The sequence below is a fragment of the Myiozetetes cayanensis genome, unplaced genomic scaffold (assembly GCF_022539395.1).
Source record: "Myiozetetes cayanensis isolate MyiCay16 unplaced genomic scaffold, myiCay2020 scf16, whole genome shotgun sequence".
NCBI lineage: Eukaryota > Metazoa > Chordata > Aves > Passeriformes > Tyrannidae > Myiozetetes > Myiozetetes cayanensis.
This window is the reverse complement of record NW_026087270.1, coordinates 6,699,848-6,715,790: the sequence shown is the minus strand read 5'-3', so window position 1 is coordinate 6,715,790 and position 15,943 is coordinate 6,699,848. Positions and strand designations below refer to the sequence as shown.

At 44.6% G+C, this 15,943-nt stretch overlaps 1 protein-coding gene across 3 annotated transcripts; it reads right to left on the bottom strand.

The window, feature by feature from the left end:
- Positions 1–854: 854 nt before the first annotated feature.
- On the bottom strand, positions 855–14,817 carry AKTIP (AKT interacting protein). 3 transcript variants are annotated; one of them, XM_050311150.1, is made up of 10 exons: positions 14,770–14,816; positions 10,551–10,666; positions 9,097–9,302; positions 7,589–7,653; positions 7,401–7,501; positions 6,014–6,102; positions 5,842–5,940; positions 5,534–5,641; positions 4,159–4,219; positions 855–1,770 (listed from the first exon to the last, which is right to left on the bottom strand). In XM_050311150.1, the coding sequence occupies exons 2-10, from the start codon at positions 10,590–10,592 to the stop codon at positions 1,663–1,665; spliced, it is 879 nt and encodes a 292-aa protein (XP_050167107.1). In that variant the 5' UTR covers positions 10,593–10,666; positions 14,770–14,816; the 3' UTR covers positions 855–1,662. The 3 variants fall into 3 exon arrangements, with proteins under 3 accessions (XP_050167107.1, XP_050167106.1, XP_050167108.1); XM_050311149.1 differs by having other exon boundaries at positions 855–1,773; positions 14,770–14,815; XM_050311151.1 differs by lacking the exons at positions 855–1,770; positions 4,159–4,219 and adding an exon at positions 4,221–4,344 and having other exon boundaries at positions 14,770–14,817.
- Between the last annotated feature and the right edge of the window lie 1,126 nt (positions 14,818–15,943).

The following is a 15,943-nucleotide window of genomic DNA, read 5'->3' as shown; positions in this document are numbered from 1 at the left end:
TTTTAGCAGCTCCACTCCAGGCTAGTACACACACCCCTTAAAACTTTTCCCACATCCTTTCCCCTAAAAGACACACAGCACCTCTTACCAGGCAATACAAACCCAGCTTTCAGATCGGTTCCTCCATTTCTGGCCTCTATTGCAAAACTCAGACCAGGAATGTGACAATTCCAAGGCCCTTGGAATTACTCGTAACCTGCCAGGTGTCCAAAATACTGAGGCTAATGGAGCACTAATGTCACACAAAAGAGAACACCGAGAAAGCCAAGTGCCACAGAGCCAGGTTTTCCTTTCCCTTGGTGTATGACAGCACACTACTTGGGAAGTCTTCATCTACTTCCTTAGGAGCTAAGGAGTCATTCTCAAAGGGAACAGGGAAAGGCTGTTACATGACAAGTGAATTTAGCTTGTCAGTAAAAACAAAAACACAAAAACCCCACAAAACCCACACCACTGCCCTGACACACCTCATCACACTCCCATGAGTCACTCCAGATTGTCCAGCAGGGTTGGCACTGATGCTGTCAGTGCAGGTAAGGGGAGCAAAGGAAAAGCAGCCCAGCTGTAAGCAGTTGACACTACAAGTTTTGATAGGACAATCCTGTTGGGCAAGAAGGCAACACACCAGGCTGTGGCATTAGGAAGATTCATGGGAAAAGCAAAAGCTTCTGTCCTGAGTTCACACAGGTTTTAGAGAGGTTTGCCTGTAAAGTGGAACTGCATGTCTGTTCAGTACAGAACTGCTCCTGATAGTCATTTACATCCCAAACACAAGTACAGATGTATCCAGGTGCTTCCACTCTGGTTCCAGTCTTTGCTAAATGTCAACAATACAGACCAATAGGGACAAAAGCTACAGCACAGTTTCTTTTTATTTTAAGATGTCACTATTAACACACATTAGTCAAGCTATCCTAAGAAATCTCCTGGACACCTAGGGAATCTAAAACCCTCTAAGAATTTTATTAGCTCAAGAGACCACCATTAAAAGCTTTTAGTGTTTATGTACTGTAAGTCTAACAAGCCTGACATTCTGCTCTGCCCCTGTCAAGACTAATGTGTGCTTTAGTGACAAGAACCATTTACAAGTCAATAATACATCATGTCATCCCCAGCTTTACGTCTGGAAAGTGCTAAATGGAGTTGACGAACCGTCTATTTACAATTTCAAATCCTAACATATTTACAATAGAAACCAAAAGTATTTAAAACCATTAAATATAGTGTTTAACTCTGCTATATTAGTTTACATGAACACAGCTTAACTCTGGCATCATATTTCCAATACTAATATTTCTGCCAGTAATTTAAGATTCTTTTAAAAAATTGCTATTCCTGGAGGGAAAAATAAAAGCTTAAAAACCAACCCAAAGCCTCCAGGCATTTCAGAGCCCTGAGGAATAACCCACCCTAGACAGTCTTCAGGTAGAAGTACTGCAGTGTTCAAGAGAGACTTCCAAACTCCAGGCAAGCCTTTAAAACCTAATGCATATGTAAAACATTAAGAGTCAGTAATCCACTGAACAGGTTTACTGGAGTCACAGCTACCATTCGGTTTTTACTAATCCGTAGTCAAGAAGGAAACTGCTGCTTTGCTGTTTCTCCCTCCGTTACATTCCCTCCACCCACAGAAAGTGTTTTGTGCACCAGAGTCCAGGGAAGCTAAGTGGGCATCGTCTTCTCTTCTTTGCTGAAGGGCTGCACTGAGCCAGGCTTTACCCAGGACAGGCCAGAAACGTGCATGCTTTTGCAGTGCTGATCTTCCGGCTTCTTCTGGGGAGAACAAAGTTAAAGTTACAATTATTAGGTACCAAAACCCTCTCGAGTTCCTCTCCATCCATTTTACTTTTGGCAAAGGCAGGCATAAGAGAGGCTTGCACCCTTTCTTCTCAAAGAAGAACAGTAAGATGGCTATTGGTTTAATTTCTGGGAATGTGCGTGGCATCTGCAGAACTACCCTGGCAATACAGGAGATTCAATGACAGCTCCTGTACTGCTGCCCTACCCTACCCTAAATTCTATGAGATAACCCATTTGCTTGGAGGCCCCAGCCCAGCACCACTGCCCTGCGCTTCTCCAGATTTCTGGGTTCTACAGAAAGAAGGGTCAATCCAAACCCAACCGTTCCTGTCCCTAACCTGACACTGTACCTGTATGTACCTGGTGCTGCTGGGTGTGCTGTGGAGGGAACCCCCCACCAGCAGCTGGGAACACAAATTAATGAGGCAAAGCAGCAACTGAAGCCTTTGCTAAACCTGGGAGTTTCTTTCTGCTTTCCAAGAATGATCCTTCCCTTCCCTGAGCATTTATCATGGTTAAATGCTTGAACAGTAACTATTACCCATCACAGCACAACAAACATTTCAGACTGACTATTGCAATTTTAAAGACAAAAAAAAAAAGCTTCAAATTGAGGGAGAAAGATGCAACTTGGAGCATCTGTGGAACTAAAGTAGTTTAAGAGATCAGTGAGTTAGGTACCTACTCTAGCTGGCCAAAGAAACAGCTTGCAGGGTTTTTTAAATACCAGAAACTGTATGGCAACTACATCAAACCTGGAATCACCCACTGTGCTCTAGAAAGTGACAATTATACGAGCAGACCACGGAAAGGCTTCACAAAGTAAATTAAGTCAGCTAGAAAACAGAACCTGCGCTTCTGCCCCTCCCCATGCTCTGAGCAAAAAGTTGACACTGCGTGACAGAACTGCCACAACACGTCGGACAACAACACGCAGACAAGAGGGATCAGTTAAGCCTGAGCCTGGCAGCGGCACCTGCCTCTCCCACAGGAACCACACCCAGCAAAAGCCACGTGCTCAGCAGGGAACTGGGACATCACAGCCCTTCCTGGGACACAGCTCTAGAACGGCTCCGCTGTTTCCCAAGGCACGGAGTTACAGGGTAATAAAAAAAGGTTGTAGGAGGATTCAGGAACTTCTTTTTACATGGAATGTTCTCAGCTACACTGACATTTTGGGACAAATCCCTAAGGCACAAAAGTTGGGCCATTCCTGCTATCAATAAACAACTCCAGTGATTAAGTACCATGCATGCAATAGTTACTAAAGGTGCCAGTTTTCACCTAAAAAGAATTTAACATGCATCTCCAAGGAAAAAGAACAAAAGAAAAATCACTGTTTGCTATCAGCCCCTGAGACAACATCATGCCCCTTCCATTTCAAGGGCCTTGACCCATTCTTTCTCTTTAGGTCTTTGATTTAAAGGGTAAGAAAGAAGGAGGCAGAGAATGAAGGAGAAAAAAAAGGTGTCAAAAGTATTTCTTAAGTTTTATAAGAACATCAAGAAGTCATAATCTAATCAAAATATTTTCCCGTGTGTTCTAGGGCTCTGATGTGATTCTGGCAGTTGGGAGCATTGCCACACTAAGCTTACAGGGAGTTTATTGCATTAAGATAAATTTAAAAATCTCAGTCATGCCAGAAGACACACGAGAACATGAGTTAAAGGCTGCAGTGAGAAAATATGAAGCTTGGACTGACAAAAAAAAAAATTAATTTTTAATTGCAAAAAAACCAGCAAACCACACCACAGCTTCAGCCAAAGTCAGTAACTAAAGCATTCAGAGGGCATGTCCAGCTAGGACAGCAGCCTAGGGTGATGGAAGGGACTCAGAACCCTTGGTGAGCTGATGTCTTACCAGAAATCAGCAGTGTTAGAGAAGGGAGTAGGGGACTGTGCTGGTGTTGTTTCAGAAACTTTGCAATGAGAAGAAATTGCTAAAGCTTTGATTCAGTAATGAAAGATCTCTCAACAGAAGAAAGCCAAGAAGCTGGAGACTGTCAGGTTAAGCAAAAGTGGTAACAAACATGACAAGTGCAGGACAAGCTAACAGGCAGGCAGCAAATCTCTTCTCTCCCCTTCTCCTTCCATCCATAAACAAAAAGAATCTGCCAAGTGTGCCAACAGTTGTACTAACAAAGCTTTCTATCAGGCTAAGTGATTAATTGCTCAACACACTGAAGTTAGAACAGTGACATAACTGCTTCATTAGGAGAACAAATCAGTTCCAGCATGTCTGCCGAGCCAAAAGAGGGGTGGAATAAGGTCTGTCTAGTACACAGAGAGACAGAGAACCTTTCTTCCCATATCAGGCAGTAAACCCCTCCTAGAGTGAGAATCTGGACTTTGCACATACCTTCTGAGTCAACATCTTCTCTCTTGCTTCATCGTGTATAGCTGGATTCCACGGAGAAAAACTATAGAGAAAGTATAGTTACCTCTTACTTGGCATGTTTGCAAACCACAGCATAGACAGAGCAGACAGCAGTGATTTTCCCTGGTCCAGTTTGTTGAATTTCAAGTAAACTATAAAGTGAGTTTTCTGTGTTAAAACATACAGTTAAGAACTAAATTAACATTGTCATGGATCTATTCAACAATAAATGTTTAGGTTTACATTTCTGTATGTAATGAGAACTGGCAATTCAGCATGTGCCACATTCACCATGAAGCTGTCTGTTCCATCCCCCAGTCTTTACAAGTATTTTAAAACTCTGACCAAAGCTACAGTCAAGCAATCTGAGTTCAGGAAAGCCAGAAAGCAGTACCTACTTCATGGGCATTTCTGCTTGAGGGAGGGAGGTGTTTTGGAGTTTTTAAAAAAAACTTCAGAACAAACAAAGATCTTGGTCACTTAGTGAAAAAACAGTAAACACAAGTGTCTGATTACATTTCAGACTCACAGAATCAGAACCACAGAATGACTGGGATTGGAACAGACCTCTAGAAATCATCCAGTCCAACCTCCCTCACCTAGAACAGGTTGCACAGGATTGTGTCCAGGGAAGTTTTGAATATCTCCAGAGGCAAAGACTGCACAACCTCCCTGGGCAGCCTGTTCCAGAGCTGTCACCCTCACAGTAAAGAGGTTTTTCCCCCTATATTCGGATGAAAGTTCCCATGTTTTAGTTTGTGCCTGTCACCCCTTGTCCTGTCACTGGGCACCACCAAAAACAGTCTGGTCTCCTGCTTTTAACACTTTCAGACATTTCTATGCATTCTTTAGGTCCCCTCTCGGACATCTCTTCTGAAGGCTGAACAGGCCCAGTTCCCTCGGCCTTCATAGAAGAGATGTTCTAGCCCCTTAATCGTGTTTGCTGCCTCCTCTGGACCTGCTCCAGGAGCTCCATAACTCTCCTGTCCTGAGGAGCTCAGATCTGGACACAGCACTCCAGACATTCCTCACTAGGGCTGAGTAGAGGGGCAAGAGCTCCCTTGACCTACTGGCAATGCTCTTCCAAATGTTCCCAGGATGCCATTGACCTTCTTGGCCACAGGGGCACAGTGATGGCTCATGGACAGCTTGGTGTCCACTGGGACTTCACCCACCCAATACTAAACAGAGGGAAATTAGGGTTGGAATATTCAAAGCATTACTATGAGTGTAAGAAAAAAACAGGTTGGTCAGCTTGGCAGGGAAAGGCTGCCATCAGCAACCACACCAAAACTTGCTCTCAAAACATTAGGACATTAGGGTGAAACATTAGGGTGAATTTGTTGACAGTACTCACATGATTGCATAGGGGTCCTCTATTTTGGGCTGATCAAATAAATGACTACTGCATAGTTTGACACTGTCCACCACTTTACTTTTGAACAGCTGAATATCCTTTTCATACCTGAAAGACAAAAGTAAGTAACATCAGAGTTTGCTCTAGAAGCACACACTGACTTGACAAAGCCCCAGCTTGAGTTCCTAATGCAATCAAGTCTGGAGGCAGAGACCATGAGCAGATAGGCAGTTTTACAAACCTTGTTTCTGCAAGTCTATGCAAAAACCTCCTAAGAGACCATGTCTATACACATGCAAGATACTTACAGCACTGCAGCCTCAGGGTTCAGAGGACTAGTTGTATCAATCTTGTAGAAGACTCTGCGAGCGTACATTAACACCTGCCATATGTGATTATGATTTCGCCTAAAAAGAACAAAAACACAATGAAGAAAGGAACAAACTCTTCAAGTTTACACATCAGCATGTTACCACTAACCTCCATTTGGCAAATGCTCTTTTCACATCCAGTTCACCAGATAAAGGGTCCACTAGTGGGTGGAAGACGGGCAGATCAAACACCAGGCGCTGCATTGGAAAAAACAATTCATGATGACACCTTCAATCCTAATGCCAACAGCCCTGGGTGAAGGTCAGTCAGAGCTTTCAAACTAACTCATTGTTACGGTATAAAAAGAAAACAATGCCAGTGATTTGTACCAGCTGTGAAACTGTAACCCAACACACCTGTGTTACAAGCAGGGTCTTGTCCTCTCTCACATGCTATCACCAAATCAGGAAACTAATCTAGTTAACTGCACAGGCACTAGTGCCAACACAGGTAATAATATCAGATAAGATCAGATTAAAGGAGTTTTTCTGGTTTAACTATTTGTGACAGAGCTTTTTACATATACTTCAGCTACAGTAAATGTTTTTTAACCTATATATTTGTAATTAAACTGTGCAGTGACAACACAGTGTCTTCAGCCCTGTACAGCTAATTTCCTCCAGTGTTCACACATCCTTCCAAGAGGAAACTTAGCTTCAAGAGGAAGGTTCTAAAGCCCTCTTCTAGCGATAGAATGACAGCTGCCTGAGACATACTAAAGTCCAACCTTTAAAAGAAACTATTTATTACTAATTCTGTCCTTTTAAAGATGATAGCTTGACACAAAACTTGCCACTGAGCAGACAGACAGCTTTCTGAGACAGCAATTTGTTCTTAGCTACAGCAGTTATGTACACCTGCCCCCAAATCTTTCTTTAAAAGAAATTTGGCCAAGAGGGTCAGCTGCTCTGCTCTGGAGAGTCACATTACCATAAAATAACTTTATTTTTTAATTGGTCAAAAAACTTCGAAACTTTTCACTAAAGAGAAAAAGAAAAAGCAGAGATGGAAGGTAACACCATACTACCTATGTCCTCCCTTTGTTTCACCACCTTCTCCTGAAGTTCTTCTAGTTCTTTGTTTCAATGTAACTTAGAGACAAGCAAGAAATCCTACAGCGAGCACAGCGCAGGTGTCTGGATTTTATGTTCCATTATATCACTACTCAGAATTTGGATACCTCTAAGTTGTTTCAATGTGAACTTTCTGCTGAGGAAGTAGCAAATCAAAAGCTGAAGTAAGGAACTGCTTGATTACTTAACACTCTACTGTAGCTAAACTCAGGAAGTTCACTCTACACCAGTCTTAGTAATCAGGGTAACATGATTCCTCCACAGATGTTAGCAAATATGGACAAGACATTGCAAGTGAGCCCAGCCAACTGAACAAAATGAGTTCAAGGACAAGAGAAGCTAATTGGTATATCAGCTTTAACAAAAAGCCACACTTAAACCACCAGAAAAAAAAGAAAAACTCAATACACACAACCACTTACCGGGCAGTCTCCATCTGGGTAATTATCAGGAATATAGACAGTGAATTTAAACACACCATCCTGGTAGAGCCCATGTCTTATGAATATTACACCAAACCACACTGCAAGTGAGAAAGTTTGCTTGAGTGAAAGAATTTATAGATACATAAACATAAAAAAACTGTTAAAAGTTAAAAGTTTAAACTTACTTAACGCCGATCGGTACGATGGCTGCACGTACACGCCCGGCAACTTCTGCTTCACAACCAAGGTACTGCAACGAGAGCCGGCACTCAGAGAGCTCCACAACTGCACCGACAGCACCAAACCCAGCACCACCCACAGCTTAACGGGGGCTTCTCCCACAGACCCACTCCCAGTTCCCAAGGGCAGGCTGCTCACTGGGGGAAGTGGCAGAAAACTAGTGAAAACACATTCTTTCCCTCTCGTTTTTCCTACCCTTCCAACCTGAGGAGTCACTAACAGAAAACACCATTTTCCTTGTTAAAATAGAGAAATAGAAATAAATTCTTCACCCGGTAGATGCATTTAATGCATGACAGTACAAAATTTTACAACTTTACACTGAGTTCCCAGTTTCAAAGTAAGGAAGAAAAGAGAAATTCAATTAAATAATTTTGAACACAGATTTGTAGTCAATTGTAGTTATTACTGAAGTGTGACCAAACTTTAACCTCAATTTTAGGTAAGTAGTTATTCAGTTTTACATGACACTATGCTGCAGGTCAAACTGAAATTATACTGGTAATGGACAAAACAAACAAAAAGAGCAAATTTTTAATTTAATGGCTTTTCCAGTTATTTGGCATATGGCTCCATTAAATTGGACTCTGCATGCTTTCACAAATAAACAATGATCTTAAAGTGAAATATTAACAGTTCTCTGCTTACAATTTCCATAATATTGGTTATTATTTCCCTAATAATGAATTTGTTAAACTAGAGGAGTTTACATTATGGTACCAAGAAAAACATCTTCCTTGAATTAAGAAGTCAGGGTCAATACCTTGAAAAAGAGATAAATGTTTTGAGAGTTCTCACTTTCAATGTAACGGTTAAATGCAAGAACTGAGACTTAGTGTTGCATAAAGGACTCCAGGGATTTCATTCCAAAAGGCAGTACATACTTGGGAATCCAGTATGTCTAGCACAGAGGAAGTCCCTTCAGCTTTGTAGCACTAACCAGTTATATAACTGGAAAGTTCTGAGGACAAACTGAGATTTTTATGCTCCCACAGAAGTCTACAAATCACTAGACTGGGTCAAATGCAACCGCTCCAACAGAGCTATTTAATCACCCCATCTCCTCCCTCACAAGGTTCATCTTAAATATCACTGAAAGACAGGAATATAGTCTTCCTAACATCCACTTGATCAGCTGTATCAGGCAGCATTCAAGTGAAAAACAAGGTGTCTACTTCAAGATTGAGAAATGCAATCATTCAGAGAATGACATCTAAAACCACCCATTAAAGTCTCATTTTATTTTCTTCTCCCTTCTGCCTCAAGAGATTGAGATTGCTGCTCCAAAAAAAGAACTTTCCACAACTGAAGTTTTAACACCTCCTCCAAGGACTATGGCAGAGACACCATGCAAGAACTAGGTCCCTGCAGAGGAAACCTGCAGGGTTTTTTCCCACTGAAGCATAAGCCCAGTGACCTAAAAAAAAACGACAAAAAAGAAGTGAAAACCTACAATTCTGCAAGAAGGGAATACTCCAGATAAAAAGGGCCATAAGAAGCATGTGTTCCATTTGTGGACTGGGATGATGTAGCAGGTGAAGCAGGCTTGGTTATTGGCACAGCATTCTTTGGAATAGAAGGCAACTGTTTCTTTGTAGAGGCTCGCAGAGGACTGGTTCGCAGCTCTCCACTCAAAGTTTTCTCTTCAGCATCCGGTCTCTGTTAAATTAAAGGAGAACCACAACATCACAGGCTGTATTTCATAAACATTTAAAATACATTAACACAGGTTTAAAACCAACTTTGATAATTACAAGTTTGGTTTTGGTGTTCTACTGCGTGGAGGGGGGTTGTCAGCAGGTGTCTCTTTGCATTTTGATTTAAAATAGATTTTTATTCAACTAAACACAACCTACAAGCACAAAAGTATTAAATGATGGATAGGAAATCTGCAGATTAAGACAAATGCTTAAGGAGGCTTAAATTTATTTAGAACCTGAAACCAGACAGTATATAACATCAGCTTACAAGTCAATCTATTTCTAGCACACAGTGCACCAAGATAAATCACTTCTACTGACAAGCATCCCTACATTGCAGACTTCAAAGACTCTTTAAAAGTAATGTAGTAAAACCGAGACTAAAAAAAAAAAAAGTTTCACAGGTTTCACTTTCTGCTTGTGCTTAAGACATCAACATTCCACTTGGAACTGATCCTATAGTCACCTCCCTGTGAGAGAATCACCACTTGGCAGTGATATCAAGTTTAAATAGTTTTACTATAGGGAACCTTTTTATGTCTGCTGTCTTTTAAGAAAAAAACAAACCACAGCCCACAAACACTGCACTACATACAGACCCCAAAATCATTCTGCAGATTGCAAGACAAACCTGCAGGCTACAGACTTGTGCTTAGGCTCTGTGTGGTGACTAAAGACATGATTTAAGCTACAGTGTTTTGAAGCACCTGAGACTTGGACTAGTAACAATACCTATGTCACAAGCATTATCAACAAACTTATATAACTTGACCTAGTACTGAACACCTGAGAAGTGACCAGCCCTAGAACTACCCTGATTTTATTACTGCTATGACCTAAAGCAGCAATAGCACTATGGAGGCACAGTTTTGTCAGGCTCACTGCACATGAAATACCTGGCTAAGCTCTTACATAAGACATAGTGCAAACAAATGCACTAAGAAAAAAGTGTTTCAGCCACTTGAACAAGTTTGGTTTACATTTCCCACTTAAAGATAAGAAAAGTCAACAAATTCTGCAGTAGAGTTCATCCACAGGCACATTCCAGTTAATGTAGCTCAAAGCTAGTTTATACCAGTTAGTGATCAAAACCCTCAGGATAAACACACACTTTAACTCTATTTGCAGGTCACCTGATGGTTCTTTCCAGAACTGCTGCCACCCCTCACGGCATGACAACACTCCATGGCATCCTCTCATTACATACCTTGCGCACAGAACCTGTAGACATGCTCCAGAAAGTGTTCATAACGTGTATTTCAAATAAAGGGTTGAAACTTTTCAGTGTCTTCAGAGTATCCTCAGGCCTTTCTGATTTCCACCCTAAAAAGTACACAGAATTAATATCCATTTTACAGATAAACAGGACTCAACAAATAAATAGGATCCAGATCTCATTCTGCAGTCAAGATTATATTTCTGTAACTTCAGAAGAAAAGTTCATGTAGTTAAGACCAACAACAGCGAAAAGTGCCCAAGCTCTCTCATATGTTAGACTCCAGAACAGTAATGTGCCTGTTTTTGTGTGTGAATCCCTGCCTTCTTTCTGCTACAAACACATTCTGCATTCCATGTTTGTCTTGCCAACAATAAAAAAAAAAAATCTGTTGGCTCAGCAGAGTCAGGAAAGATCCTCTACATGTGCAAATATTAAAAATTATCACCTCACCACTTCAGTTCAGCCCCAGACAGCACAACGACCCTGGGGCAAGAGAAAGCCACGAAGTGCCGTCCCTCTCACACACACAGGTTGACTCTGCACGTTTCTGAAGTGCCCCAGTTTGAGAAATTTCCCGCCATTCCCAGTGACAGAGATGATCCTCCCTCTGAGTTCCATCATGTATGTGTCATTTTGTTTTCATCTGTATTGGAACATTACCAGGAATAGACAAAGCGACAGAACACAGAACTTTTTCTGTAGCTTATTCAATGGCTTCATTACAAGCACTAAGGCTTAGCATTCCTTAGATCAACAGTTCAATAACAAGGATTTCAGCAATATTTGGGAGTTTTAGTGTGTCATCTGCTGTGCATGTCCTTATTTTTCTTGTTTTCCTTTTTTTTTTTTTAAGTCTTGCTGTTGCTTATGCAAGAACTCCTATCTACAGCACAGCCTATTTATTCCCTCCACTATTTTTTCCCCTCCAGTTCTTCTACTTTCCCTCCTCATCCCACCTTCCCATTTCTGACTCCATTAACAAAGATTTTGAGGCAATTCACTTTACTCAATTTCTTTAATATGGAGTTGTACAGCACTGACCATGGCAATTAATGGGATGTGAGAGAGACAGAGCCAATGGCACAGGCTTCTACTGTGATCAACGCTACATTTTCCTACAGTAAGCAAGGCAGCATCTGTTCACCGCTGGTTTGATAAGTTTATAGAGAAAAATGTAATGTTGTGACCAAAATCTTCTTAGAAGAAAAATAAATGCCAATCCTGTTAAAGTTTTTTAAAAAAGTATGCAGACAATCTATCCAAAGAAATCTAGGAATAGCAGATATTTAAAAGGAATATTAATATCAAATCATAGGTAGCCTTCTAAGCTGTGTAGCAGCCAAGCATTCAGAAAACGCAACACCTTTCAGAAAAGCGTTGAAAAAGAATTAATTTCCCCAACCAAAAATCATCTCAGACATTCCAGTATACACAATCCCTCCAGGTATTTTTCCACTTCAGCAGCCAGAGTCTCACATCATTCTGAGCCACTGAAAACAGAGAGCCAAAGCACGGCTACTGCACTGGCATGCCCTGTGCCAGCAGGGAGAAGATGTTTTCACTTTTCCCCATCTCTTGTCTGGAAAGCAGACTCATGCCAGAGGGCTGTGCCACAGGCCTATTCCATCAAACCCAGCCAGACTAAGACAACAAGAGGCTGGACTAGGAAGGTACAAGACATTTCCTCAGGAAACTCCGGCGTAACCAGAGGGTGGAGGAACTGACGCACAAAGAGCACCTGAGTGCCTGGGCTCTGACAAGAGAGAGAAGCGCTGGAAGCCGAGGTATAGGCTGGAAGACAATTAGCTGGAATCCAGAGTGATTATGGGGTTGGAGCAGGATTATTTTTGTTCTCTGTTTGTTTTGGGCTGGCATTTTTTTACAACTGGGTGCTATAAATTGCATTACCACGGAAGCAGAGATGTAAGAACAGGAGTCAAGCAGGAACAAAGAATAATGTGTACATAAGAACCAGCCAAATCTATTCCCAGTAAAACAGGGAATTGTTCTAGAAACTTGGCAACTGGTGCTAGATGGAGTTCAGTTACCGGATCCACCTTATCAAGATGCCTACTGACAGGCTATTACAGGTAAATAAAATCTTACATTAGCTCTAGTTAAACTGAAGAATAACTTCCAGAGGTTCTCATGCACACATATCTTTTATCCAATTGCTTGCCAGTAATAAGTCATATATGGTATTGTCCTAAGCTTATTGTTAAACTGCCTCCAGTCTCATTCACCTGTTAAAATACTGTTTACGATGGAGAACTAATAACCTCAGAGGACCAAATTCCCAGACAAGGGCCTTTCAAAGTCTTTCACTCTTATAAGAGTTTATTTCTAAATACAGTCACTCCTTCTAGCTATGCTACACAGAAGTAGAGAACAGAAGTCCTAAAGAAAACTTATCCACAACTACTTATGCTCTTTAGTACCTTCACTTCGCAATTTACTACCCATCATTAATCACAAAAATTACTAAAACAAGTATGAAAGATAATAACCAAGTAACAGCACATTTAAGTTGGACTGCCTATCATACTTCTCACTATGTTTGCAGCTCACAAAGGAGAGCCAAGTCCCCATATCATTAATGGATTTTCTAGGCAGTTTAGTCACAGGGTTCAGTGTCTATCACAAGGCACCCACCACTACGGCACCTTATGGTGCTGTGACTACCAAAGCCATCAGCTTCCCAAGGGAACCCAATACACTCTCCTCATTTACGTGACAGGAATAAAAACATTCCAAATCATCCCCCTCTCTCCTTTCACACTGTCAACATTCACAGCACCTCATCCAAGAAAGGGTTTGATAGTGTGCCACTGTGTAGTACGTTCTACTAATTTCTCCTACTTTAAGAATAGCAAGTAACAACAGCAACCCTCCTGAGCTGTCCTCCTCCCACGGGCTTTTTACGACTATCTCCTCGACTAGTGTTCTTACTCTATTTCCAACAGCATTTAAAAAAAGGCAGAACACAAACCTGTGAAGAAGAATTACTTCAAGTGCTGCTTCTTGGAAAAGCCTTTTAACTTCTATACAGCACCCCCCTGCTGAGATCCCATCACTCTGGGACCAAAAGCTGCCAGGCACAGCCCCGTGTCCACGTTCTCCAGGTGCACAATAAACAAGAGCAGTCAGAGCAAGTGTAAACTCCTATGGTACTTCAACAGCACTCTAAAATACTTCAAAAAACTGAAGCTGTCACTAATGAAAACTTAGAACTTACTTTGCTTTTGCACCTTTTTCTTCTCTACACCAAGTATTCTCATTAAAGATCTCTTAATTTACCTACTGCCAGAGTAGGCGTCATATTTTTTCCCTGGCACCAACAGAGTTATTAGATCAAATGCAACACCAAAGCAATTTGACAAAAAACTTTATCTCCCAGGAACAGAGCACTCTTCTGGAGATCTTCTGGAAACATCAACAAATCAAAGGGAGCCACTCCTATACCTGGAAACAAACTGAGCTACTTCGGCAGAGGAGCAGAGAACAATGGGTGCTGAACACATAGTGTTACGGCAACTGCAGTTGACAGCTTGCACTGAACTTATTTCTCCTCAGCACAGCCACTCCTGATCTTCCCTGGACCCGCAGACCTCTCGCCCACCCCTTAACCTGCCGGACAGCGCGGGAGCCGCTGGTGGCGGCGCACAGCAACACTGACCAGCCGAGCCTGTTCGCCAGCTCTTCCTCCAGGGGCGGGTTACACCTGCCACACCAACACCTGCTGCTACGAGCTCGGTCCTCAACGCGCTTCTCTAGGAAATTGCAGCCTACGCCAACGAAACCAGAGCTGAAGGACAAGGGGGGATGTCCGGCCGAGTCCCCCGGGGCGGCGGGTCCCAGAGGGCCCTGTCGGCCAGACCACGGGAGGGAAGCAGCAGCCCTGCCCCCGGCCGGTGCCCGCGGTGCTCCCCGCCCTAGCCGACACCGTGCCGGGCACCGCGACGGGCGGAGGGTCGGAGGCCGCCGGGCCTGGCCCCGGGTGTGTGCCCGGGCCGGACAGCGCCGGCCGGGCGGGGCCGCATCACCCAACGGGCACAACGGGCGGCCCCTCCCGGACACCGCCGCCCGTGTCGGCCCCGCCGCCCCTGAGCCTGACGGGGCTGTCCGCGCCCCCCGCCCCGCTCCCGCGCCCACCGCCGCCGTTCGGCCCCTGAGGGCCGTGCCGGGCGCCGCGGCCCCGCTCACTCACCCGCCCAGGCTCCGCCGCTCCCCCGCGCGGCCCAGGCCCCGCCGCCGCCGCCGCTCCCGCTACCCCCGGCACTGCCCCATTTACCGCCCGCCCCTCGGGCCGCACATCCGGGCCGGCCCCCCCCGCCGCCAATCGCCGGCCGGTGCTGCCGGGCCGGCCCCGCGGGGCGGGCGGCAGGGCCGGGGCCGCCACTCAGCGCTCGGGCCGGGCCGTGACGCGGCGGGGCCGCCCCGGGCCCGTCATGGCGGGGGCCGGGCGAGGGCGGGGGGGGCCGCCCCGGGGGCCGCGATTGGTCCGCGTGCCTGTCCGTCTCGGGCGGGCGGGCCAATGGCGTCCTGAGAAGCACCTGCCACTCTCCCCACAGGACAGCGCTCCGGGGGCGGAGCTCAGAGCAACCGAACGGTTCTTACTGGCCGGCGGGCGCGCGGGGACGCGCGCGATTGGCCCGTGCGGCCGCTCGTGGGCGGGGCCTGCGGGCCCCTCCGTGCCCGCGGCGGGTGCGAGTTCTTTTCACAGAATCCCGGGATGGGTGAGGGTGGGAGGAACCACAGTGGGTCAGCTGGTCCAAAATCCCTGCTTAAATAGGTGTTCCCAGAGCACATGGCACGGGATTGTGTCCAGATGGTTCTGGAATATCTCCAGTGAGGGAGACTCCATACCCTGTCTGGCAGTCTGTTCAGTGCTTGGTCACTGCACAGGAAAGTTCTTCCTCATGCTCAGGTGGAACTTCCTGGGCATCAGTTCCTGCTCGTGGCTTCTTGTCTCTGCCCCAGCAGAGGCTGGTCCAGGCTCCCTTCAGATACCGACAGACGCAGATGAGGTCCCCTCTCAGCCATCTCCTCTCGAGGCTGAACAGCCCCAGCCCCCTCAGCCTTTCCTCATAAGACACATGTTCCAGAACCTTCATCATCATCAGCCACCACTGGCCTCACTGCAGGAGCTCCGTGTCTCTCCTAAGGAGCCCAGAACTGGACACACTCCAGATGTGCCTCACTAGCTGAGCAGGAGGGCAGGATCCCCTCCCTCAATCTGCGGGCAATGCTAATGCATCCCAGGATCCCACTGGCCCTCTTGGCCACAGGGACACGCTGCTTGCACACTTAAAAAACTCCTTTTTCAGTTAATAGTATCAGCCACTGAGCAGGTACATACACACACACAGTGTGTTAATTTA